Source organism: Carassius gibelio, chromosome A13 (assembly GCF_023724105.1).
Source record: "Carassius gibelio isolate Cgi1373 ecotype wild population from Czech Republic chromosome A13, carGib1.2-hapl.c, whole genome shotgun sequence".
NCBI classification, from domain to species: domain Eukaryota; kingdom Metazoa; phylum Chordata; class Actinopteri; order Cypriniformes; family Cyprinidae; genus Carassius; species Carassius gibelio.
The window spans coordinates 8,854,079-8,879,450 of NC_068383.1; the positions used below are offsets into that span (position 1 = coordinate 8,854,079).

The following is a 25,372-nucleotide window of genomic DNA, read 5'->3' on the forward strand; positions in this document are numbered from 1 at the left end:
CTAATGAGTGATTTAGCATAATGTTGGGTCTGCTTTTGAACCTGACCTAACCTTGCCAAAAAATTATCTCATGCCATAGCATTTGTGGTGGACAAATGCTATGGCATGAGATAATTTTTTGGCAAGTTACAGCAGCAGAAAACAGGATACAAAACCTTGTTGTTCATGTGCACCTTTAGACCTTGCTGGAAAGAGATGTGAGAATATAAAAAGCTAAATTCTTCACATTTAAACATTCATATAAATAAATGTTTAATTTCTCAAAAGAAACTTCAAACAGTGTTTTGGGGTCACAAACAAACACCAACACAATCCATATTTTCCCCATACATTACCATTCAAACATTTGGGGGTTTGTTAAATTACTTTATTCCTTCAGAAATCTGAAATATGCATATTTGGAAACATATTTTGCTACTATCCATGCTGATAACATCTGTGCTGATTAACATATTCATGGAAACTCTTGTGAATTAAATATGTTTTTGCTCCTAGCATGCATCTTGCATTGCTCCTCTCATAAACGTAAAATAACGTGTTGAGCTTTACTGATGGGAGATTAAGGAACATTACACAGAAAATTTTGAAAAACGATTTATCACATACCCTGAACCTCCATAGGAACCTCAGGTTCCTGACTGGTGTCTGCTCCGGTGTCGTCACTCTTTCTTAAATCTATTGACACAGAGAGAAGGAACAGAGAACATATTCTGAATATGATGGCCATTAAAACAGAAAATAATCAACAGTATACCCAGTACTAGTTTTCAAAGTGAAGTCACATAATTTGCTGTTCCTGCCAAACTCTCCATGTTTTTTTTCTTCTCTCACTGTTTTCTTTTGTTTAATATGCATTAAAGCACTTAAATTCTTTCTGACTTTTTAATGGATTTTGTGCGCCTTTGCAAGGAGAGATATGTTAGAGGGACAAAATGAATAGGCATGAGCAAAACAAAATTGCCATTATCAAATATAAACTCGGCATCCTGTGCCTCAGCACTCTTCACTTTCGTTGTGATTTATCCTGCCTCCATATTCCTCGCACACTCCCCAGAACCCCCCACCCCCTGTCTGGAGGGCTGTGGGAGGGACGAGCTCGCTGATCAAAAGAAGATCTTCAAAGCCACAGTGTGAGAGTCGTGCTCCTTCCGGCTTATTTGAGTAGGACTCCTCTTCTCCTGCATTCTCCCTGCTTTGATGCTAACAGGGTTGAGGGCCATAGGTGACTACATAATGGAGAGCACACACAATGCATTCTGGGTGCTTTGTCGGGGCACAAATGACAGTCGTATCAGGTGTGTTTGAAGTCCAGGGTCCATCAGTAGATGGTTCTGGTGGCTGAAGAGGGTTTGTGATGGTCATATTTATATGTGAATTCATACAATGGTGACGCCTCTACATGAAAGCTGTAATACGGCTTGGTTTCCATTAAACCTGTCCTCAAACAAAAGATTAGCATGAACAATGGTGTGTTCATTATAAATTTATAAAAGGGCAGATATTTTTTTATTATTATGATGCTAGGCCCCTTACTTCCAGTGAAGGGAAAGCTTACTGTTTCAAGCTTAATGCCTAATACCAAGACATTCTGGACAACGCTATGCTTCAAACTTTGTAGGAACAGTTTGGAGGAGGTCTATTCCAGCGTGACTGTGCCCCATTGCAAAGCAAGATCCATAAAGACAGAATATTTGCAATTATGCAGAAAATTTTGCTGATGCCTGGCTCTTTCAAGGCCCACTGAAATATTTGAGCCCAGGGCAATAGCTAATTGTGCTGTCATATGCCCTAGCCATAGGCTGACAGAAACTCCCTGAGCTTAGCCTTCATATCCATAATCTTCCCAAACACACAAACAAAAAGAGAAAGTCACATTTAAACAGCCAATTAAAAAGGCTATTGCCACTACCTGTCTCTCCACCATGTAAAGACTATGGATGGCGGATCAGAGGAAGTACAAAACAGGGGTCCATCGAGAGGGAAGTCACAATAGAATGAGGAAGTGTGACTTCGCTCAAGTGATTCTACTAAAAAACAAATGCCTTGAGTGGTCAATGTTTTCCATTTAACGCAACAGAAAGATGACAATCGGGAAATAGTGTTGGGACTTTCAAACTAGGGGCCATATTTTAATGATTGCATAGTCTAAAGTACACGTCTAGGGTGTTACCAAATCCACTTTTGCTAGTTTAACGGGAAGAATGGTTGGCGTGCCGGCACATGGTCTAAAAGGGTTGTCCATATTCTGCCCCTCAGTGGAAAATGCAGGTCATTACTGGAAAAGCTACACTTTTATAAAACCAGCTGTGTCACACTGCTGAAAAATAAATATAGCTACTCTTCACCACTGGGGAAAAACCTGAGAATAGGCCAACATATCAAATTATGTGAATGATAAACAAACAAACAAAAAACTTCCTTTGCTGGTCGGTGAAGCTAGAACGGAGAAGCTAGAAATGCGCAGGGCTTCAAGTCAAGCAACAGATGGCCACGGCGGATACTGCTGGGTATCTGCCTCAGTGCCACATTCTCCAGGAGGCAGCGAGCGATTGGGATGGCGTCACTATCACAGCCTCGAAAACTTGGCCGCAATCAATAGTTAATACACAAGGAACAAAAACCCAGGAGATCCAAACCCGGGCAACTTTACATGGAGACTCCTGAGGGTGTAACTTCAAGAAGTAAACAAATAAATAAGTGAGCATAGCCCTTAAATAAACAATGATTTATTCTGATGATTTCCTGAGTGAATATAAATTCTTATCGGAGAGACAAAAGTATGTATGAGAATGGCTGCTGTGTGATCTCACTGCAGTGGATGTAAGACAGAAAATTATGAATATTGACTGATGTCCAAGAGTTAAGCTGGCAAACTACTCCATTTTAGCCTCACCATGTCATCAGAGAGAAAACAAAGGGTTGGAGTGAGTAAAAGAAAACATAAAAGTCCAAAAAGAAATAACTCAGAGCTGTCTTCCCCTCGCTGAGAAACACTGATTGCCCACTGTGCTTGAGAACAAAAGACAATGGGAATGAAAGTGTGTGTTCTTTCAGTTTTGTCTTCTCTCAAGTTTATCCTCACACAACCTTGGCTTTAATAATTCTAAGACCTGAGCTAACTTTATGCAATACAAATATGCACAGGCAAATGTTTCTAGCCACACAAGCTCCGTTTCATGTTACTCTAGCACAATAGAAAAGTAATCTGCAAAAACATTTAACTACTACAAAATGCCAAATGTTTATAATTAGCTCAATAAATAATATCATATCTATTAATTTACTGTAGCAGACATATAAAGGTAACTCTATCGAGTATATAAAAACGTGCAATGCATCTGCGAAGCATTTAAAAAAAAATCCAAACAACTTTCTCAATATGAAATATCTAGAACTGAAATAAGACTGAGATATGAAAAATTATTCATATATAACAGGCAACAAACATCACTCCCCAAAATAAAGAGGATCTTCAATTACAAACAAAAAAACACTGAAACAAAAGCAACATATAATATAATACATATTGGAGACGTATTGTGCAGCCCTACAAACAAGCCATTATATAAATTATCAATATTATATAGAAATTTGAATAATATTTTTGTTTAAAATGCAACACATCACAACTTCCAACCACTTTATCGACCGATACATCATTACATCTCGTTTGTGTTCTTGCAGAGCGTATTTCAGTGCTTACAGCTTTCTTTACACCCACCAACTCTGATTCTCCTAAACCACTTCTAAACCGACTGTAGCGGACTGACACGGCACAAGGGATCCTTAACTTGCCTTAACCTAAGATATTTTACACCAGTCTAAAGATCTACCTGTTCTCCAGCCATCATTTGAAATAGTCTGTAGTTGATTCGCTTGAACACTGCAACATCAGATTTAATCAGGCAAAATAAGTCTTGCAGTTTGTAATATGCAATCAAAAAACGACATGCAGGAACAGGCTGAACCTCAGTTGGTGCGACAGAGTGAACCCCCCCCCCCACCACCTTCATCAGTCAGACAGTGAGAGATGAGGAGAGAAACTCTGATTGGATTCAGAGCCACTGAGGCTCAGCAGCCGTCGCAGTAAATCTCACCTGCATGCAGGCGAAGAGGCGATATCGACTCCCAAACCAGGAGCCGCAATACACCACAGACACAAACGCCCTCCATTAGCAAAGCCAGACTTATTCATAGGCACCTTCAGGCTAAGATAACTTTTTTTACATTTATGAATCTTTCACACACTTATCGAGTCAACCGTGCAGAGGGGAAAAGCATGTGAGCAAGTCAAATGTGAGATTCACTTAAAACACAATTTCAAAAAGTAAACAGGTCAAGGCATTTTACAGAGCAAACAATTTTAGGTTTTTAATATAGATGCAGACTTTCGAAACTAGTTTCTCGAGCTGAGGGCTCCTTATTTGAGTAACTCACAATCATTATAAGACTTTATAAGTAACACAAGCCGAAACACCTGCTTAAAACTGGCAGCAGTGCCCTAATGACCATGTGCCAACAGCGTTCAGAAATACTCAGCTGAGGTGTTATGAAAGGCTGTTTGTGTGTGAATGTGAGCGTGTTTTTGCTAAAAGCACCGTATGGTGAAATGCTGAGCTTGGCTTTATCCTCTTAATTTTGATCCCTCTGTTGTATTGATCTCACATGCTCTGTGTTTAACATCTGGTACTGCCACATTTGTGTGTGTGTATTAGTCTGTCGCTTGTGTCTAAATGGGGATTGTTATCCATTATCTGTGTACATGACACTTTTATCAAGTTTTGTGTACACAAATAGTGGGCATAATTAAATGAATGTGTGAACACGTTCAAGACATGCCTCTGTGTGTCTATACTATTGTATGTGTGTCTGGTTATGTTTAACCTTGCTTTATATTAAGGCTAAATGTGGCACTTTAATTTACTTTAAATAGGGTATAAAGTAGTGGTGCATTTTTTTTATTTTTCACATGGCCAGTGAAAGAAATGCTTAAAATTTAGAAAACAGGTTTTTATATTCTATTAATTTTATGTGATATTTTTTTTGCCAACTTTATACCAACAATTTTACCATTTAAAACCAGATATAAAATAAATAAATAAATTGTAAATAAATATTCTAAATTAAATAATAATAATAATAATTTAATGAATACAATATAAACTAAATAAATTAAACATAATAACATATAATAAAATAAATTATAATTAAAATTATAACATTAATAAAAAAATAAAAAAATAAAACACTGTAGAAAGGTTAAAATAGTTGCAAATTTAGCCTGTTGTAGTTTTGCCCAAATATTAGTTTACAGGTATTAATAAACTTACAATATACATTCAATATAAATTTGTTTTATAAACTTTTATGCAAGTTATAAATTATACATACAATAAAATTACACTTTATATTATTTACATAATATTTTAATAGTTCTTACAACAAATACAAGTGATTTATCTTCTAAAGCTTTAAACTCATAGCTGACCCAAAAATGAAAATAGTAATGATTAACTCACTCTCACATTATTCCAAAACATTGTTCGAGAGAAGATATTTTGAAGAATGTTGGTAATACACTGTTTCGGCTCATATTTATTATAATTTTTTTTTCTCTATAAAACGGGAATCGAAAAAATATCTTCACACAGAAGAACGAAATGATGATTAATTATATCATAATTAATTATGATTAATTAAAAATCATTTTTGGGCAGACTATCCTTTTAAAGAAAGAAATTGGACACCAAAGTATACAATGTAATGTGTCATGTACATCTTTCTCTTTCTTTAATTAAGTGATCATACTAGTCTTACCTTCCATCTGTTGTCCCGCTTCATCAGGCTGGCCTGTCTGCGTCTTCTTTTCTGGGCTATCCCCTTTAACTTCCCCTTGACAGAACGAGACAGATTAACATATTAATGGATAAAAAACAAACAAAAAACAACAACAGTGTTAATCCAATAACATTGTCCTTTCCGATTTGCTCACTTCTCAGAAAGCTCCATTCATAATTCATCCAGTTCAGAATTACCGTCCCTTTATTTCCTCATTCAGACCCGGCAGCTGGTGATATTACAGTTATATTTTTAATAATGGGTCTCCAAGACAAATTTAAAGCCATGCCCTCAAGATTGAAGGAGGACAGCCTCATCTGAGGATAAGTAATCGATCAAGGAAATGGCAAAAGGAGAAAGCAGGCCTTGATGATGCTCATCTGTTGCCTATGGTGCTGCACACACACACACACACACACACACACACAGGGCGTATTTACTATCTGCCAAATGCAGGAGAAGTGCATTAGTCTTCTGGTTCTCCTGTATGAAACTTAGAAGATTAAAACACGACAGCTGTTTCTTTTGCCCTCTCATATTGCCTCAAACGGCTGGCATCTTTTTGACAGCATATGCCCGTGAGAAAACACTATGGTGTGTTTTTGTTTTCAGTTTGTAAGTTGTCTGCATTTAACAAGGCTGTGCGGTCACAGATAGCTGGCGCGCATTAAGACGTCAGTGCTTTGTATGTTTGGTGAGTAAAAAAAAAAAACAGTTAAACACACTCAAGGCCAGATTTTAAAAACTGTAATGGCTTTACTACGAGGATTTTCGTGAGAAATTGAGCGATAAAGAAATTCCTTGGCATCCCAGCTGCTAACCAGCCATCACGACGGACTCTGGAGATGCTTCCAATTTCTGAACAGAGGCTTTTCAGAAATTTTTATTATCTGCATGCCTATACATAGAAAACAATCAATCAATACACATTCATCTTGATAACAGGAATAGAGACTTCCAAGCTGTCAGTTCCTTTAGGAAACCTATAATGATTTTAGAGGGCTGCTGAATGCCATGATGAATGCAATTACATTTAGATAACAATATCTCACCTCAAACTGAATTTCACTGTTGGAAAGACTACACAAGCATACATTTTCACTAAACATTTAGATTTTCAATGATGAAACAACACTTAAGGAAATACATTTTGAGAAAAGGTTAATCATTTGTTTGCAGATGCCACAAAATGTAATAATTTGTATGTAATCCCATTCATTTTTAATGGCTCAAGTGTGGAAATGCATTTAAGGGCCATTCTCATAAACATAATTCCTCATAAAGTGAACAAATCTAACTTAATCCATTAGACATTCACTGACAGAATTTTGTCTTTTGTTATGAATTAATTTCATATACCAGCTCCTCAGCTCTCCTTTGATTGGGGTTGTTATAGTTATCAAGGCACACAGGTCAGACAACTTTCTGCATGTAGTGAATTTAGAGCAATTTGACTTGTAACTATCTATACAAACATTACTGGCCTTATCAGAGAGAGGAATAACCAGATCCATAATATAACAACCGCAATGCGGTAGACGTGTTAGAGATACAATGTTGGAGCCAGTATTGTCAGATTATACCGGTCATGCTAATTATTATATATAGATATTTAGATGAATAACTTTTAAGCCTGTGTTTAAACTTTTTGGAGGAAAAGGATCTACAAATCTCCTGCTATTTATAAAATATACACATCACCTTTAACACTGTTTTATGTGTCTTTTTTATCTTATAAACCTAAGCTCTTATTTTCTGTGATCTGTCAGCATTGACATGTTTCTTCTACACCCAGTGTGTGTGAATGATGTTTAAACCTCACCTGCAGCTTGCGGGTCTTCTCCCGTGCCTTCCTGCTTCTCTGTCTCTTGTTCGCTCTCCTGTTCAACCTTCTTCTCTGCTTTTGGAATCGCCTCTGCTAAAAGCCAAAGAAACACACATAAATAACACGGCAACTGAGAGATATGTGCGGAAATTACAATATCAATTTAAAAGAAAAGAAAACATTACATAATCTGCAAAAAAAAGAAGAAGAAGAAAAAAAGAAAAATAAATACTGTATGCTTTGACCAATATCACAGATTATTGAGCTCTCTGTATTGGGTAATGTATCATGGGTTAATACTAACAAACACAGAAGTAGAATAATCATGTTTTATTAACTATTAACAGACTACAGTATTAGCTGAATTTTTGTTGTTAGCATTCTACCCTCACACAAACTGCCTCCTTACTGCAGAGTTTAAGACTTGATTGACATCTTTACAGTGAGAAACCAAGTAAATGTGGAAAGTGAATGCAGATGTTCAGTCCTTCTCTCTCTCTCTCTCTCTCTCTCTCTCTCTCTGAAGGAATTGCTGTAGGCGTTTAATTGATCAGAGTCGGCTGGTAAAGCTTGCAGCACATGGGAGACAGAGAGCCTTTCTCTGGTACTTGTGGCAGATGTTCTTGTGTGTGTGTGTGTGTGTGTGTGTGTGTGTGTGTGTGTTGTGGATTTGTATGTATGGCATTGATCATGGTTTAAGCCTCTGATAAATCATGTCCTTTCAGGTGCACTCAGGGTATAAATATTAGAATGTGTCAATCTATGTGTGAATTACTTAAGCAATACGGATTAAGCCTTGCATTAGAGCTGATGTCTTACAGTTGGATGCTGTGGAGAACTAAACCAGTTTTGCCAGCTTGTTGACATTTGTGGAACTTGTTGAATTTGCTGAAGATTCCATTAATTTAAAAATGATGAGAAACTTCACCAGAATTTACATTACTCAGCCTTCAGTGAATTTAACCTGTCACTTTAGTGGGCTGTAGTTGGCTTTTAGTGGCCAGGATTGCAATAAGTAAGAGTGATGAAGAAACATGTGAAATGTGAAAAATGAGCTTGTTATTATGATCGGTGCATCTTCTTATGTCACCAAGGCTGGCTCAATAGCAATATTATGAAATATTATAACAACTTAAAATAACTATTTTCTATTTAAATACATATTATATATGTAATCTGTTCTTGTTATGGCAAAGCTACATTTTTAAAAGCCATTACTCCAGTCTTCACTGTTGCATGATCTTTTAGAGATCATTCTAATATGCTGAACTGGTCAAGAAACATTTCTTATGATCAACAATATTGAACAAAAATCTGCTGCTTAATTATTTATTTGTTTTTTGTAAATAATTGTATTATTATTATTATTGTAAAACTTAAAAAATGCTGTCACATAAAAACTATTTTAAGCCAATACAAATAATAATATATAGTTTAATTTTATTGTGTAAATAGCCAACATGTCAAGAAAAAAAAGGTGAAAAGGCCCCACAGCAAATCACTATATACTCACTGAAAACGGGTATAAATGAAAGGAGTGTGCTATATATTGTGAGATGAAATATTGGTGGACGAGCACTCAGATGAACTTGATGAGTTTTAGATGGTGGTTTTAATGGAGAGAAAATAGGCGACCCATTGCTTCTTTGGGATGGAATGGAGCAGCTGTTTCAGCCTAATGCCTTTAATTTGTGTTTGGGATTCTGTCCCTCCCTCTCCCTCTTTTAAAGAGATGGAGAGTCAGAATATCCATCTGTGTGGTTCCAGCTAGCACCTGTGTCTGCTCTGGAGTGGGATACAAGGCCGCAGAAGACATCAATTTTGCCCTTGCCCTCGCCCACACACAGATACACACTACATCAGATGAAAGACACAAAACAGGATTTGAATGCATACGTGTCCACCCTGACTCCATCTGCGTGGAAAGCGTTTGAAGTCGCAGTTCAGAAGGACACAGACACGCATTCACATAATCAATGGAGGAGTAGGAAGTGTGTGGGGCAGTTTGGCTGTATGTGAAAGGCTCATATCACACCACCTGGGCAATATGAAGCCCTGGAGGCCTCCGTCCCTCACTTACAGTATAGATACAGAGACTTGTGTAGCGTCCCGCAGGAAAGTACGATTTATATCACCCACACACACTCATAGCAGCTGCCAGAGGACTCTTGATCTCACTGCATCCCAAGAGGAACCCGGATTGCTCACTTTATTGCTAATTTTTTAAGTAAATGTATTTCTGCAGTGTCGGAAAGCGGATTTCAAATATTAAATCCAAGATGTCTAGACGGTTTTATCACTCACTCTCAGTTGTGCAGGATTTATTTGAATATTAAAACTGTTTTTTTTACCTCATTTCACATCACAGGTAGTAAACAATATTGTGGGTAGGTCTGCACAATATATCATGCTTGGTGAAAGATCTGCACATATGCTTATCGTAGAATGTGAATGCATTTTCTGTTTTTAAATACACTTAAAATATTCACCTTAAACACCTTCATTTCCTTTACTGCATCATATATTGCATTTTCTTCTTCATATTGTGCAGCCCTAGTTAGGGGGTTAAAAACTGATAAGTTTCATCAACTTTGAACACCAATTGTTCTTCTTCAAGAACAGCACAGTCGATATAGACACACACACACACATGCACGCACACACGCACACACACGCACACACACACACACACATATATATATACTCCACATATATATACTGGAGTAATGACTGCTAAAAAAATCAGCTTTGCCATCACAGGAACACATTTCAATTATTAAAGTTATCTTAATATTTGTAATAGTATTTTGTAATATTACAGTTTTTACTGTATTTTTGATCATAAATATAGCCTTGGTGACCATAAGAGACAGTGCAAATTAAAATAACTGAACAAATCAAAACTAGCAATTGTAAAAATGGTTGTTCCCTATTAGTTTATGATATCTTAACTTAAAAATAAATGTTCCAAAAAGGTGTTTCTGCAGTGATGCCATAGAAATACTACTGTCCATTTGTATAATCTAAATAAACATTTTTTTCCCTATAGGATATGTTGTAGCATGGAAAGACTCCTTGTATGTTAAAGATGCCAATAAAGAATCAGTATTTTTAAGAGTGTATACATTAATGATAAATTATAAAGTGTTATTCAAAAATATTATCATATCTTACAGTCTTTGCTTGAATTACAACCAAAAGCTAGAGCAAAATATGGAAGCAGGCACACTGGAGATGTTACCTGTATGGTCTCCCTTTTCCGGAGGTTTGATCTCCTCGTCCTTGGATTCAGCATCAGGGCTCTCGCCTTTGGAGAAAACACAGACAGAAAAACAATTATAGTTGTCTCAAAAAAATATCCGGACACCCTAAAGACCCACGTGTACCTTTAAATGACAGACACCAAGCCAGAGACAACAGTATGGGTGTCGTTCATTTTGAAGATAAATTGCTTATTTTTGTCAAGCTTGGTTTGTTTTTCCTGCTGAAATGAGATGTATTCAGCCAGAGTATGAATTTTACTCCAGTGGCTGTGTGCTAAACAGCTTGTGCACACTCTTAATCAGTAGGATTTTATGCTGTTTGCACACACATATATGGCCACATATAGTGAAAATATATAAATAATGTTTACACACACATACAAATTAAAAGAACACACAGAAATATCACAGAAAAACAAATGAACGAACAAACAAAACAATGCAGATACATCTTTATGTGCTTGTCGGCACTCGTGATTCATGCGTCGCAGGTGCTCAGCACTCAGGTAAATTCAGATTTAGCCTCTGTCTCTGCACAATCTCCAGCTCTGCCTCACCTGGTCTTAAAAACCTCTCTGTTTTGCTTTTCTCCTGGGAGCATAATTGCAAGTATCTATGGGTCTTGGGTTCGGTCCAAGCAGAACATTTGCTTTGCCTCCTCTGCCTGGCGAAACTACTATTAATAATGCTCATAGCTGCATCCGTCAGTGCCGGTAGAGGAAAAGTAAATAAAAAGCTGGTGATAAGGATGTCAAAAAGCACTGGTACTTTGGTACCAAGCTGATAATCCAAACCCAAAACAAAACTCTGGCTTATGAGTTTGCAAATATGATTCAGAGCTCTGCAGTCAAAGTGACATTAAGACATTAAGTGCACGCTCAATGCTAGCCGAGCAGAGACAGGCTGTGGCTGGTTTTGTCCTCAGGGTTTGAACGCAAAATTGTGCTACATGAATATCCAGGGGGAGTCTGGCCATGCTCCTCTGAGTGTACTGTATGTGTGTGTGTGTGTACAAGCAATCATTTCAGCGTGTGCAGTGGTGTGTGCCTGTCGATGCACATGTTCTGATGTCTGTCTGTGTACGTTCGTGTGGACTGGAGCGAGGTGTCTCATTAAACAGATGCACCCCTAAAACACACACACACACACACACACACACACACACGTCACGGTAGTAACTGTATCTGACAGCCACTCTCCCTGTCCGTAATGAGCCAAGTTCAAGGACAACAGAACCAATCCAGATCCTTCAGTGAATGGGTACAGTGTGACACATGAAGCATGAAGACTGTGAAGAGACCCAGAGAGTTTTCTCACTCACTAGCATGTAGACTCCCTGTGTTTGGGTGAGATCTATGCATACTGAACCATTTTGAATGTCCTCTGATTCCTATTGCTCTTGACTTGGCTACAGGATATGATGACAAATCAGGAAGTATGTAGGAGTCTGAAAAAGTTTTGGTAAACTTTTAAAGACTAAAGTAATACTTAAATATGTGCGAATGTCAGATAGTGAACCAAATGACGTCAAGTGAACCACAAAGTGTCCAAATACTAATTTTTAAAAATATATATTTATAATATACATCTTGTTTTGTTAGTTAAAACCTTAGAAACGTATTTTTGTTAAATGATTTGTAAGAAAAGCATGCTATATTTCATAAGATTTTACGGGGTACTGTATGTGTTGGTAAGCATCATTCCGTTGGTGCTTGTAGTAATCTATACTAAAATTTAAAAAAACAGAATTATGACAAACCTTGTGGCTCCTGGCTGTCCATCGTCACATCCTTATGGGATTCCTCTGAAATTAAACAAGAGAAAAGCTTAATAACGAGATTTATGTCTTTCTTCTTAAAGCCCCTCCTCCTCTTCCTCCTCCTCCTCCTCCTCAAAAAAAAAAAAAAAAAGTTTACTTTCATCAGTCTGTAGTGGCTAATCCCATATTAAAGAAGAGAGGATGATTTTTATGTATCAGTTCCTGAACAGGAAAGACTCCATTTGATGTTTGATTAGCCATCAAGACTTTTTCTTAATGGTTCACTGAGGAAACTATCAGAGATTTTGATATTATAATTTGAAATTACAGATTATTTAATCCCATCTTCATTATAGTTAGCAAAGTTTTTACTATTTACACCCAGGATGTGTTGGTTCTTGTTCTGCAGTTGAGTTTGTTCTGAGTAGAACAAGCCAATCAGTAAATCGTAGTAGATAAATTAAGTACTGACAAATTGATTTTGCTCCTAAATTGTGGTGACAAGATAAAAAAACATGCTAAAATAACTAAAATAACAAGACATCTGAACATTTTAATGATGTGTCTTTCAGAAGAGACAAGCACTGAAGTGAATCTGCAGGCCTGCTCTTCTTGCTTGTAAAATATAACGACTTGGAAATGACTCTGTCTCAGGGTTTTGCATGAGAAGGTCAAAGCCAGGAAAAACAAAATTAGTTTAGCTTTGAACAATCATACACAAAAGGCCTACCTTGCTGGCTCATAATTTCTTCATCCTGCTTTTCACCTAAAAAAACAAAAACAGATTAAGTGTATTAACAGTAAAAATTATACTTAAATACTTCTAGCACTGAGAGAGAGAGAGAGAGAGAGAGAGAGAGAGAGAGAGAGAGAAACAAAGCAATTGGGAAACTTAGCAAACCAAACCAAAACAACAGGAAAACGCAAAACAAAACAAAACAAAGCAGAAATAATTTAAGCTAAATGAAACAGAAGAAAAAAACAAAACAAAAGCCAACAAGACAAAACCAAACCAAACCATAAAAAAACCAAATCATTAAAAACACACACACACACACACACACACACACAAGTCTGATCAGCTATCCTTGTGGGGACTCTCCATAGGTGTAATGGTTTTTATATTGTACAGACCATATTTTCTATCGCCCTACACCAACCCTACCCCTAAACCTAACCCTCACAGGAAACTTTCAGAATTTTTAGATTTTCAAGAAACTTCATTCTGTGTAATTTATTAGCTTGTTTACCCGTGGGGACCTCAATTTAGGTCCCCACCGTGACACGAGTCCCCATGAGTCTGTGTGTATTCAGGTTTAAGTCCCCACCAGAATAGAAAAACAAGTACACACATCACTCACACACACATACAAACCCAAGCACACTGATAGATTTGTTAAAAAACACGTTTGGGAGATTCATCTTCCTTCAAGATCCTTGATAAAGTAGTCCAACACATTTGTCAGGAGGAGTGCTCTACTACTTTGGTCATGTTTTACATCAAATATTTATAATAGCTCTGGCATACTGGATGTTTCAGTGCTGCACTAATTTTGCGCTCTCTCGATATCTCTAGAGTGTTGTCCCAACGGACATCTAAATACATATCAGTAAACCCCACACAGAACTCCCAAGAGCCCACAGCCGAGCATCCCACAGGCTTACATGAATGTGTTTATCCCAAGTGGGTTTCATTTTGTCCCTCTCAGTCACTTAAGTCCTCTAAACTCGACATCTCCTTCTACCTCTCTACTCTCCTCAGTTACACCATGATGCTCCACCGGACTCTCTCTCTTTAACACAGATGGGGTTTCGGATAAATTGGACAATGAAGACCCTGAGACAAACAATCCACTGTGCTTGACAATAGCCATTACGCTGCTGACATAATTGGCTTTTCTAACAAGCTGGTGTGAGAAGCAATTTCCCAGTGTCTGAGCAATTTATTTTCTCACCACATACTCCTAAAATAATAATAATAAAAAAAGAAAAACAAACACAATATGCCAAATGACATCCATTAAAGGTACTGTGTTTTGTCGATAGCCTTGCCTCTAGTATTCCTGTCAATCAAATGCTGCTTCACACCCAATGGACTCTAGACTTCTTCCTAAAATATCGATAAACCTATAACAGCAGATTATGATATAGTGACATTTCATTCATTTAGAGGGCAGAGGTCATTTCTCCAGTGACTGAAGCTCAATGTTTTGCTCACTAGATTAATTATTATGTAGGAGAATGCTAGCCATTCTGTGGACTTCGAGAATGTAACTTTAAAAATCCTGCATTCACAGGAAGAAGGAATGTATTAAGACATATTCAGATGCATTTTAACCCAGGATTCTGTGTGTGGTGTTAAAGCACTGACTTAGGCACAGTCACAGCATCTTTTTGCTAAAAAGGCCCTCGTCTTTGATTGGATTCTTGTTAGGAACCTGAAGATAAATTGGATTCATAAATCCTAAGACTATAAATCCCCTCAGTTTCAATGTATGGTCATATGATCACCATGCACACCACTGACGGTGACAAAAGCTAATTATTCTGAGAGATGAGAGCTGGAAGGAGTCATGCATGCTTTTGGGATGGCCTCTTTCACATGGGAAGCAGTAAAAAACAATCAACACAAAGTTAAAATAGTTAATGTTGGAAATTTTTGAAGTTTCAAAATGTAAGCTATTTTCTTGATTTTACAATTACACCGGCAGTTTTATTGGCAAGAGAAACATTAAAATAAACCAGTATGGAGTAATCACATCCATCAAAAAAAGACTTCTTGTCTATTACTCATCAAAACAACAAATACCAGTGCAAGCAAAGACATAAAGACGGAGTATTGATTCTGAAGGAAGATAAAGGACATCTGAGTCCATGGAAACAAGCATTTGGTGTATTGCTTCATTATTTTATGATTTTATAAAACCAATATTCTTGAATAAGGATGTGAAGCTCAATGCAGTGTCCCAGCAGTGAGTTGTTCTACCAGCTGATGGCAGTAGTGTAACAGAGTTCAGATGATAGACGCTTCCAAACGCTTGCACACACATACACGTTCAGGAGGAGGATGCTCACTTGCATCCACGCAGAAACGCTTCTCTGAGCTATCTACAAAACATTTTTTAATTCCATACATTTACAGTCACATTACTATGACTCTGTAATCGGCCAGGATCAAACAGCACACTAGTCTTGAGTCTGGGCACTTCCTCTCATCACACGGTGGGGAATTCTCTTTCCTGTCAGTTAGGATCTCTGAACACAGTTCATGGGGAAGAAAACCGGCAGCATGAAAAATGTATGAGACATGAGAGAGAAAGGTGAATGAGAGTGTCACAATCAACAGATGCTGCTCAGCAGCCTAGAATCGTCCTCTCTCTCTGTGTGTGTGTGTGTGTTGGCTACGACTTTTAAGAGCTGCACGAAGCTCATGCGGTGTAGAATCTTTTGATTCAGTGTCTCGCTCTCTGCCAGGGTCGGAGCTTAACAGCCGTGTTTCCAGCTGTGCAGAACTCTGGACTTGGAGACACTTGAGCCTCTATCTATAATATATAACTGTAAAACTGCACACCCTCGGTATAAATGCGTCACTGAAGCTTCCTGTCGCTTGACCCCTCCTGCTCTGTTTTTCTTTCTATCCTCTTATTTATATATTTCTATTTTGTGAGTATAAATGCCATGAAAAACCATTTACTGCCGAAACATTTTCAACGTGTGTGCAATAAGAAATGTGTTCAAATATCATAACATGATAATAACTGGGTAAAATGCAAAAAAATAAAATAAAATGAATAAAAAAAGAAAGAAGGTAGCAACAATTAATTTTAATAAAAAAAATGATTGTTATATTGCTAAAGCATTTGCTATTTACAGTTTCATTTTCATCTATTTATAAAGCAAAATTACAGTAGAGTAAAATTTTATTTAAATTAATTATAAATTATATATATGTAATGTATAATATTATTTTATATAAAATTAAGTAAACAAAAGAATAAAGAAAAAATATATATTGTGCCGATTTTAAACAGATTTTATTAGGCCACTGATATGCTGGATTTTTTTTTTTTTTTTCGCAACTGAGAGAATATTATAATCAAACATTTTTATAAAAAAGGGCTATTTATTTTTGTGGTAGTAAATCAAAATTCAGTGGTAAATCTTTTTTTATATATATAAGGGAATAATACTGATAGCACCTTTAAATACATAATTTAGAAGTTTAAACTAAAGGAAAATTAGACTAAATGCACAATGAGCATACGTTCAGTGATATAGCTATGCCTCCTGCCTCTTTCTTTCCTCCCCACACGGACCTGCTCTCTTTTTCTCTCCCTGTCCAAACATGGCCCCTTTGCCTTCTACATCTGCTGAGTACACAGTTAACAGCTCGACCTGCCGCTCCGCATCCTGATTCACCCATCTAACATGTCACCTCCTAATCTCTAAAATGCAGCATGTCACACACGCTAAACACACACTCACCCCACAGGCCATTTGAAAAGCTACCCGGGGGGCGCTAAAATGCTCAGTCCAGTTCTGTGAACAATCCTTCTCATTTCTCCACACACACCGATCCCCCCTCCCCCCCACCCCATGTATGGATTTCATGTGGATTACATCACAAATCACTTTATCCCCCAAGAACTCTGTCAAGAAGTCCAGTCTCTCCAGCCAAGCAGCTCGTCGTCGGCTCTCTAAGGCCACACAACCTGATGCTGATGGGTCGGATTGAACGGATCGCCGCGGTCTGGCTTCAACATGTCTGCGCTAACTGAGACTAAACCCGCTAGCCGCAACTAATGCCCTCTGAAACCCTTTCTGTCTGTTTGTCTCATGATCTGACCGAAAAGCGGAGGCCTCTGAGATTCACACATTCTTTTGCTGTGAAGGAAGGCAAGTGGGAGCTTATCTGGAATAAGATATTGTTTTCCTTTACGCTCCTCACAGGTAACCCATTGAGGAACACAGAGAGAGTTCCAGATCAGTGCTTTCGGGGCCAGCTGTCCCCGGAGCATGTGAATGTATGAAGTGCTGCTTTAGGGAGAACAGCACTAATGCTTCTCTGTCATTAGCGGGCTGTCTAAAAGGCCCTCTTGCTCTAACCTCAGTTAGAGAGCATCCCCTCAGGGAGAGTAGTGAATGTGTAATACAAAGCAATATCCCGCCACGGCTGTATATCAACTTCCTCTGTTCATGAAAAACAAAGTTGCGGCCGGCAGGAATCCAATAGGCAAGCCTTAGTTGCAAGCTCTGGCTCAAGGGTAATGTGCGTGCAAAGCTCATTTCCAATGAATCAAAAAGGTGAATTCAAAAACATATTTAATGTGCCGCTGTACCTTGTTCTCTGAGTGACACTGCATTAGAGCAAATGCATTTGATGTTGGCGACAACACTAGAGGAGGACGGCTGTGGCTAACACCTGTGGATAAATCATACACTGTGCTGCTTTAACGCACTTTTTTGTTCTCCTCGCTGCCTCGTAACAAACACTGTGGTTTCTTGGCTCAACTTCTGCAGAGCTAGCTTTAATGTTTACACTGTCGTGTGAGGGTTAAATGCAGGTTGGTAATTGGTTCCCATTAAGATTTTAAATATGCAAGAAGTTATGGAGGTCAGTGACACATAATCAGAATTTGTGAACTTCGTTTAGAAACATTGTTTTTTTTTATTTTTTTTTTTATAATTTATGTAATTTTGCAGTTAAATACTCTTAAATGTATGGTTTTTGTACTTTAAAGTGAAAAATAACAATTCATCTTATAATTTTCAGTTAAAAACCATAAAATGTCCCTGTGGCACTTTCATTTTATGGCTTTTCATTGAAATGTTTTTAGTTTTTTGATACGTATGAGTTATATGCATTAGGGTTCCATATTACATACTATGTTGTTAAATCAATGTTTACTGTGTATTATTTTAGCGATATGTGTATTACCATGCTGGTGTTTTGTCTTTGTGTGCATGACACTGCACAAATAAATAAATAAATAAATAAATAAAACACTTAAAGTGTTTTACATGAAAATACTATTTCAAATTTTCTACTTCAAAATGTCAAGTTTAATTCAATGTAACTTGCTATTTCTTTGTAAATGTTACTAGCAATTTCTGAGTGAAAATTGCTTGGTGTGTGTGCACCTTGTTTATATGTATAGGATTTACCTCAGCTTATGGAAAAGCTATTTGTGATTAACTGTTTCATCATGTGACATTCCCATTACCACCTGTGTTTTGTGATGGCTGTCGTTGTATTATAAAGGTACAAAACAGATTTTAGTAATTCAGTACTTTAGACAAAATTTAAAAATTAATAATATAAAATGTTGCTACCATTTTTTTTAAAGAAAATTCTGCTAACCACAGCTGGAGTTTATTTTTATTTTTTCTATGTAAATTTTCATAGATTCTTTTTTTTTTTTTACCAATTACCCCAACAAAAATAAACAATTTTAACCATATAGTTTCCAGAAAAATTTTATATTAAATATATATATATATATATATATATATATTGTTAAATGTTGAATGGATTTTATAGTACAGTAGTAGCAACATTTGGCAGAATTTGGTAAACGTTTGTCCTGGAATACGTTTGTTGTTTAGAAAGGCAAAATCTGGTAGGTTGTCGTTTGCTAAAGTATCAGTTTACTGAAAAAAAAAAATGACTTTGTACTTTGTGCTGCATACTGAAGAGTGATACCAGCCTGGGGAGATTTCCCCAAAGACATCAGTGCTGCCTGCTTTAGTATTAAAGAAAGAAAGAAAAAAAATCCAATTCAACCCTCTGGCTTTAAGACAAAAGGAGAAATTGTGGCGTTAATAGCCTGCTGCTGCCCTTCAGTGTACGAATTTAATTATCTTTAGTCCATCTTATTGAGAAGCAAGTAATTGTCTCAGTGCTATACAACCGAAGAGGTTGAGATGGCAGAATTCAAAAGCTAATGGCTCCTTAAATCGGTTTCCTCACTCTAACAGAATGTCCCAAAGAGACTCCATCTTAGTTTGATATTCCCTCAACAATGCTTGGAAGATGGGAATGCGGGGTGATACTGACTTTGACAGCTGAACTTGCACTCACAAGAACACATTTTCTTGTACCTTTTTTATCAGGAGCATCATTTTTTTCCTCTTCTCCCACGGGCTGCGCATCATCTGGCAATAAAATCATACCACTCATGAGAACTTTCATCAGAAAACCACATTTTTACATTTTATTCTGTTCTGGATGGTTTAAACTAAATAATAATTTAATAAAAACAAAAATAAAGTATATGATTTTACAGTAATCTCAATAACTACAATCATAAAACTTTACCAAGCACAATAAAATGACACAATAAAAAGTAAGAAAAACAGCTATGGGTGGATTTCTATGCCTCCTAACCTTGTTTTCAACAGCAGTACATTCAATAAAAAAAGAAATATAATTACAAATAGTTGTTCTCCTTTATATATGCATAGAAAATAAAATAAAAAAGCTCTCTATTAATCTCAGAACCGAAGAAGGGCAACTGACAGCACACTAACAATCTGAGGTTACAAGGCACAGATTGCCCATACTGAACAGCTCTGATAAGGGTGAAATGAGTGGAGGAATATCCTGCTATTGTGTTGTAGGCCCTGCTGGAGTGCATATACATGCACCGGGTGATTCTACATAAACGGGCTTTTGTGAGCCTCGGCAAAACCCAGCTGATAAAAAAATGTGGTCTGTAAAAGTGTAGCGTAAGGGATTTCAGTAAAAGACAGCAGGAAGGTGAAACAGAGAGAGGGAAAGAAAAGGACTGATTGGCAGAGAGCAAGAGAGAGCTGATTCCATGTGAGAATGGCAACCATTTGAGCCTTTGAATTGGTTCCAGAGAAAGAGAGAGAATCAGAGCCCCGGCTAAGTGAAGCGCTGCTAAAGGCCAGGGCTTGGCTGCCAGTCAGACATTCACTGAATGAAACTGAGGCTAAGCTAGCCGAAACTGCTGGGGCAGGAAAAGCAGGGTGCTGGGAGCTACAGTGTGTGTGTGTGTGTGTGTGTGTGCAAACGTGATACTTGCTATGTTGTGAACAAGATGAAATCCTGATAGGTGTTGCCATGTCAGGTCATCTCGGTGCAGTGTTTACAATACGGTTTAACAGTGTCCACAAAAGAAGTGATCGGTCTCTCTGGTTTTGTGCAGAAGTAAACACAACCAGACAAAGCCCTAACACAAGAACTTACAGTAGTTCAGAGGGCTATTAGACACTTGTTGGACTGCTTCTGTTTACAGTGTGCCCATAAAAAAAAGTCAAAGTTGGGTGCTGAAAAAACACTTTTTCTAGATCAGATCCAAAGCAATAGTCCTGTGAACAGCTTCTCACATTTGTAGTAAAAATCACAGCATGCTACTTTTTTCGCTTCATGTCGTTGAGGTATGTAAATGTTCTCCTCCTTTAAGATGCTTCATTTAGCACTCCTTCTCTTTCACCCTCTGTGTTTTCAATCATCTAACTTTTGTGGAAACGATCAATGCTGGCCTTGTTACCCTGCCAGAAAACGTCCATCTCATAATTCCATGAAGTTTAAGTGACTGCCAGAGACACGTTTGACCTGGGTTCAGCTCATCTATTATAGTATGTATTCATATTTTAAATGATCTTATATATATATATATATATATATATATATATATATATATATATATATAGCTCTAGCAATTATGTTGTGTTTTTGTGATTTTAATTAATATTTAATTAAATAATTCTATATAACTTTTTTTTGTTATAGGTTTTACTTCAACTTGTTTTATTTCATCTGGTTGGCAAGGCAACATTTCTTAGATTTTGAAGTCTTATTCAAGTTTATTTAAAGGGGGGGGGGGGGGGGTGAAATGCTATTTCATGCATACTGAGTTTTTTACACTGTTAAAGAGTTGGATTCCCATGCTAAGCATGGACAAAATTTCAAAAATTAAGTTGTACGTTTGAAGGAGTATTTTTGTTACAAAAAAACCTCTTCCGGTTTGTCACAAGTTTCGTCAAGTTTTTTTCGAGTATGGCTCTGTGTGACGTTAGATGGAGCGGAATTTCCTTATATGGGTCCTAAGGGCACTTCTGCCGGAAGAGCGCGCGCTCCCATATAGCGAGGCTGAGCACAAACATTTCACTGATCAGAGCGATTCACTGATCAGAGCGAGAGAGTCGCGAAAAGTCACAAAAGGAGTGTGTTTTTGGTTGCCAGGGCAAGACAACCCTGCACAGATTACCAAAAAAAAACAGCATTAAGGGACCAGTGGATGGAGTTTATTTTTACAGAGCATCAACGGAGTTGTGCAAGTGTTTTTGTTTGTTCCCTGCATTTCGAAGATGCTTGTTTTACAAACAAGGCCCAGTTTGACGACGGATTTGAACATTGTTTATTTCTTAAGGATAATGCAGTCGCAACGAAAAAGGGTCACGATCGTGTGGTGGAACCGCATGCGGTGAGTAAAACTGCTTCAAATATCTCTGTGTTGTTAACTTAGCTATCTGCGCATGAGCACATCAAGTAAACAACATGCGATGTTGTCATCATACTGCACTTTCCACATGTACAGCTTAAAAAAAAAAAAAAAAAAAAAAGACGACATAAAGTGGAACTTAGTCATTTTCCAAAACCGCTAAGCAAATATATATAGTTTCAGTACATACCACATAGAGACGTATTTGCTGATGCTGCTCTTGTTAAATTTCAGCCTCTGGATCTGTGTCACAGCTTCCACATGCTCTCAACGCAAAAGCCTACTGGCGCTTGTGATTCTTTAGCTCCGCCCACACGTCACGCCTCTAGGCGCTCGTGTTTTTCCGGGAAAAATCGGTACAGACTATCTTTCTCTTATAAATATAATAAAAATAAAGACTTTTTGGAGTTATGAAGGGTGCAGTAATACTCTATAGGTACTCAAGATTAACAGGATATTGAGTGAAAACGAGCATTTCACCCCCCCTTTAAATTAACAAAAAACTATTTTTAATAGCTTTAGTTAACAATAACAACACTTTTATTGTGATTTGCCTGAAACTTTTGTGTAGCCTTCTCAGAGACTGGTATCATCTAACCCGTACTGGCTTTGTAGTCCAGCCTAAACCTAGAGATAAACCCAGATTAGATTACCATTGTAAGATGCTCAGTTGTCTGTTTGACAGTCGCTTAAGCAGGTTTGGGACCATTGTGGGTATGTAAGCCGGATTTAAGGGCCTAGCGGTGGGAATTAGCTTTGCACTGAATCATTTGTAATGCTGTACCTGCCGTTCGTCTATTTAGCTCCTGTAGCAAATGCATATTAGTCACAATGAAACACCTTTATTTTCTATGTCTTTTTGTCACTGTAATTGTACAGTTAAAGGAGCTTCCAGAGGAAGGCCTTGTAATCTTTACTGCATTACTGAAATTCAATAAAGAAGGTAAGGTGATTTGTATCTGAATGGACCACTAATAAAAGAAGACATGCCAAGCAAATTGCATTCCCATTTGATAATGTTTGATTGTGTCATTGCCAAGAAGAAGGCGAGCGAGTCTGATTAGCTTTCAATAAGTCTGACTATGGTCCAAACCAATTCAGGCCTGTAAGAGCACAACACCTGGCAACCTTCATCTCAACTAACTTCCCAAAGATCAAAGCTGCACATGGTAACACCATTGAAACCATTTCAGACGTTCTGAGAGAAAATGCAGATTCTTGTTTTCTTGTTTATAGGCAATTGTAGAGCTGCCATCCACAACAAAAGGCTCGATTAATCACAGAGAGACCGATTCAGATGTCGTGGATTAAACTTTGTTGGGTTCCAAGATATTGGATGCGATAATTTCCTGTCTTGTTTGCAAATGTAAACCCTGTCACTCACCTTGGTCCATACTGCCATCTTTTTCATTCTTATGGTCGTCATTATCTGCAAGGGACAGGAAAAGAAATCAGAGAGGTCAAAAGCTACGATGGCAAGCCTGACACAATGAAAAAAGCAGACCGGCAAGCGCTGATTTCCGTGGGCTCATTCCTATTAGTAGTGTAACAAGAATTTAGCAAAGCAGGAACACGACACATCTATTTACGGAGACGCCCCCTTTGCAAGACTTCAAAACAGGGCTGAAAAGGAAACAGAGGCAGAACAAGCATTGATTTTTACATTAAATCCAAGGTTTCTCTAAGGATTGAAAATACGTGGTTTGTTGAGTCCCCCAGGCAGTTAGTTCTAATGAAAGCTGAGCTGAGACAAGCCAAGAGCTCGCAGTCTGTTTGATCTGGATTGATGTGTTATTTGAGTTAAGGCTGCCATCAAATGCTCATCTGTGGAAAGACAATTGTTCTATTTGGTAAGATCCAAGCAGCAATTAAGTACAGCATTTGGAGGAGTGCCGAAATTGTTTCAGCTGATGTTGTAGTCACAATGTTTATATACTAGAAAACTCCTCAAAATAAAATATTGCAATGCTACAATGAACTGCCAAGACCCAATAATATGCACACATATTTACATGACATTAATAGAAAAACACTGGCAATTTTGTAAATGTACCAAAAGTTTTATTCTCCAAAATCTGGGCCAAACAGGGGTAAGTTTCCCAAAACCATAGTTGCTAACTAAGTTAGCAACTTTGTTGGTTGCAATGCAATTTCCCATTGCCAACTAACTAAGTTGCTAACAGGTTAGCAACTATGGTTTTGGGAAACGCACCCCAGATAAATATAAGGCATTTCAGTAAACTAAAATCATATACTTTGCAAATTAAATGGTACAGTTGTGGATGTTGCTTTATGTTGCTCAGTTTTAGAATAATCTTAAAGGATCTGACTAGCTTCAACCAAGTCACAAATAAGTTTGCAACAAGATATACAGAGAAGCCTCTGATGACAACTAAAAAATAGCAGTTTCTTTCCTGCAAGTGCACAAAACAGACCAGAGATCCATTTTTGGATCTTAAGGTATGGGTCATGATGGTCATGGAACTATTTTTCCAAACAGTTAAAGTTTTTTTTTCTTATGTCTATATGTTACATACTCTAGCTCATTTCAAAGACAGAATTTTATATATCTCTAATCCAAAAAGTCCTGAAACTCATTTTTTGGTCTCGACCCAACTGTTGAGAACCACTGATCTATATGATCTTGACCTGACTTTAGAGTAAAAATACCTGTATTTCAGCCATCTGCCAGCTAAATATGCAGGGATCAGCATTCCTCCAGCGCTCAGCTCGCTTTTATTGTCTACTCTGTTCTTTTTTGCTCTGATTCCCTCCTGTACAGGTCCACTGGACGCTGGTGGCTTCTTTTTCTTTTTGTCTATTTTTTGTTCATTCTCAGGTCAGAGGTCTTGCTAAACAAGTCAATATGTCCCCTGAATTTTGACTCTCTCTTTTTCTGCTTGAGTCTCTTTTCTCTTCTTGTATGATGCCAAACCTACTGGACCTGAAGCCTGGCGTCTGCAGCCAAGGCTGTTTCCTGCCTGGTTGCAGCTCGTTAGCCATCCCTGACAACTCTTAGCTATTACCACAAACTCATAATTAGATCTTTTCTCCCAGACTTCTAAAAACTAAATGTTTAAAAGAAACTCTATAGAAACTTCATGAAGTCAACATAAAATCAAAATGATTTAATTTGTTCTCAATAAGACAAAGAACAAGCAGTAACAATTTCATCAGTGCATCTTATTCTGAAAAAAATTGTCTCGTTAAAAAAAAA

At 37.5% G+C, this 25,372-nt stretch overlaps 1 protein-coding gene across 3 annotated transcripts in view; it reads right to left on the reverse strand.

The window, feature by feature from the left end:
- The window catches only part of LOC128026060 (ADP-ribose glycohydrolase MACROD1), a 517,908-nt gene that overhangs the window by 15,134 nt on the left and 477,402 nt on the right, over positions 1 to 25,372 (reverse strand). For 2 of the 3 annotated variants that reach the window (XM_052612788.1, XM_052612790.1), the window contains exons 10-17: positions 23,540 to 23,584; positions 19,787 to 19,840; positions 13,416 to 13,451; positions 12,686 to 12,730; positions 10,905 to 10,970; positions 7,661 to 7,756; positions 5,818 to 5,892; positions 607 to 675 (exon numbers count right to left, since the gene is read on the reverse strand). In XM_052612788.1, the coding sequence (XP_052468748.1) occupies positions 607 to 675; positions 5,818 to 5,892; positions 7,661 to 7,756; positions 10,905 to 10,970; positions 12,686 to 12,730; positions 13,416 to 13,451; positions 19,787 to 19,840; positions 23,540 to 23,584 (486 nt within the window). The remainder of the gene's footprint in view (positions 1 to 606; positions 676 to 5,817; positions 5,893 to 7,660; positions 7,757 to 10,904; positions 10,971 to 12,685; positions 12,731 to 13,415; positions 13,452 to 19,786; positions 19,841 to 23,539; positions 23,585 to 25,372) is intronic. The other variant, XM_052612789.1, reaches the window with a different exon arrangement.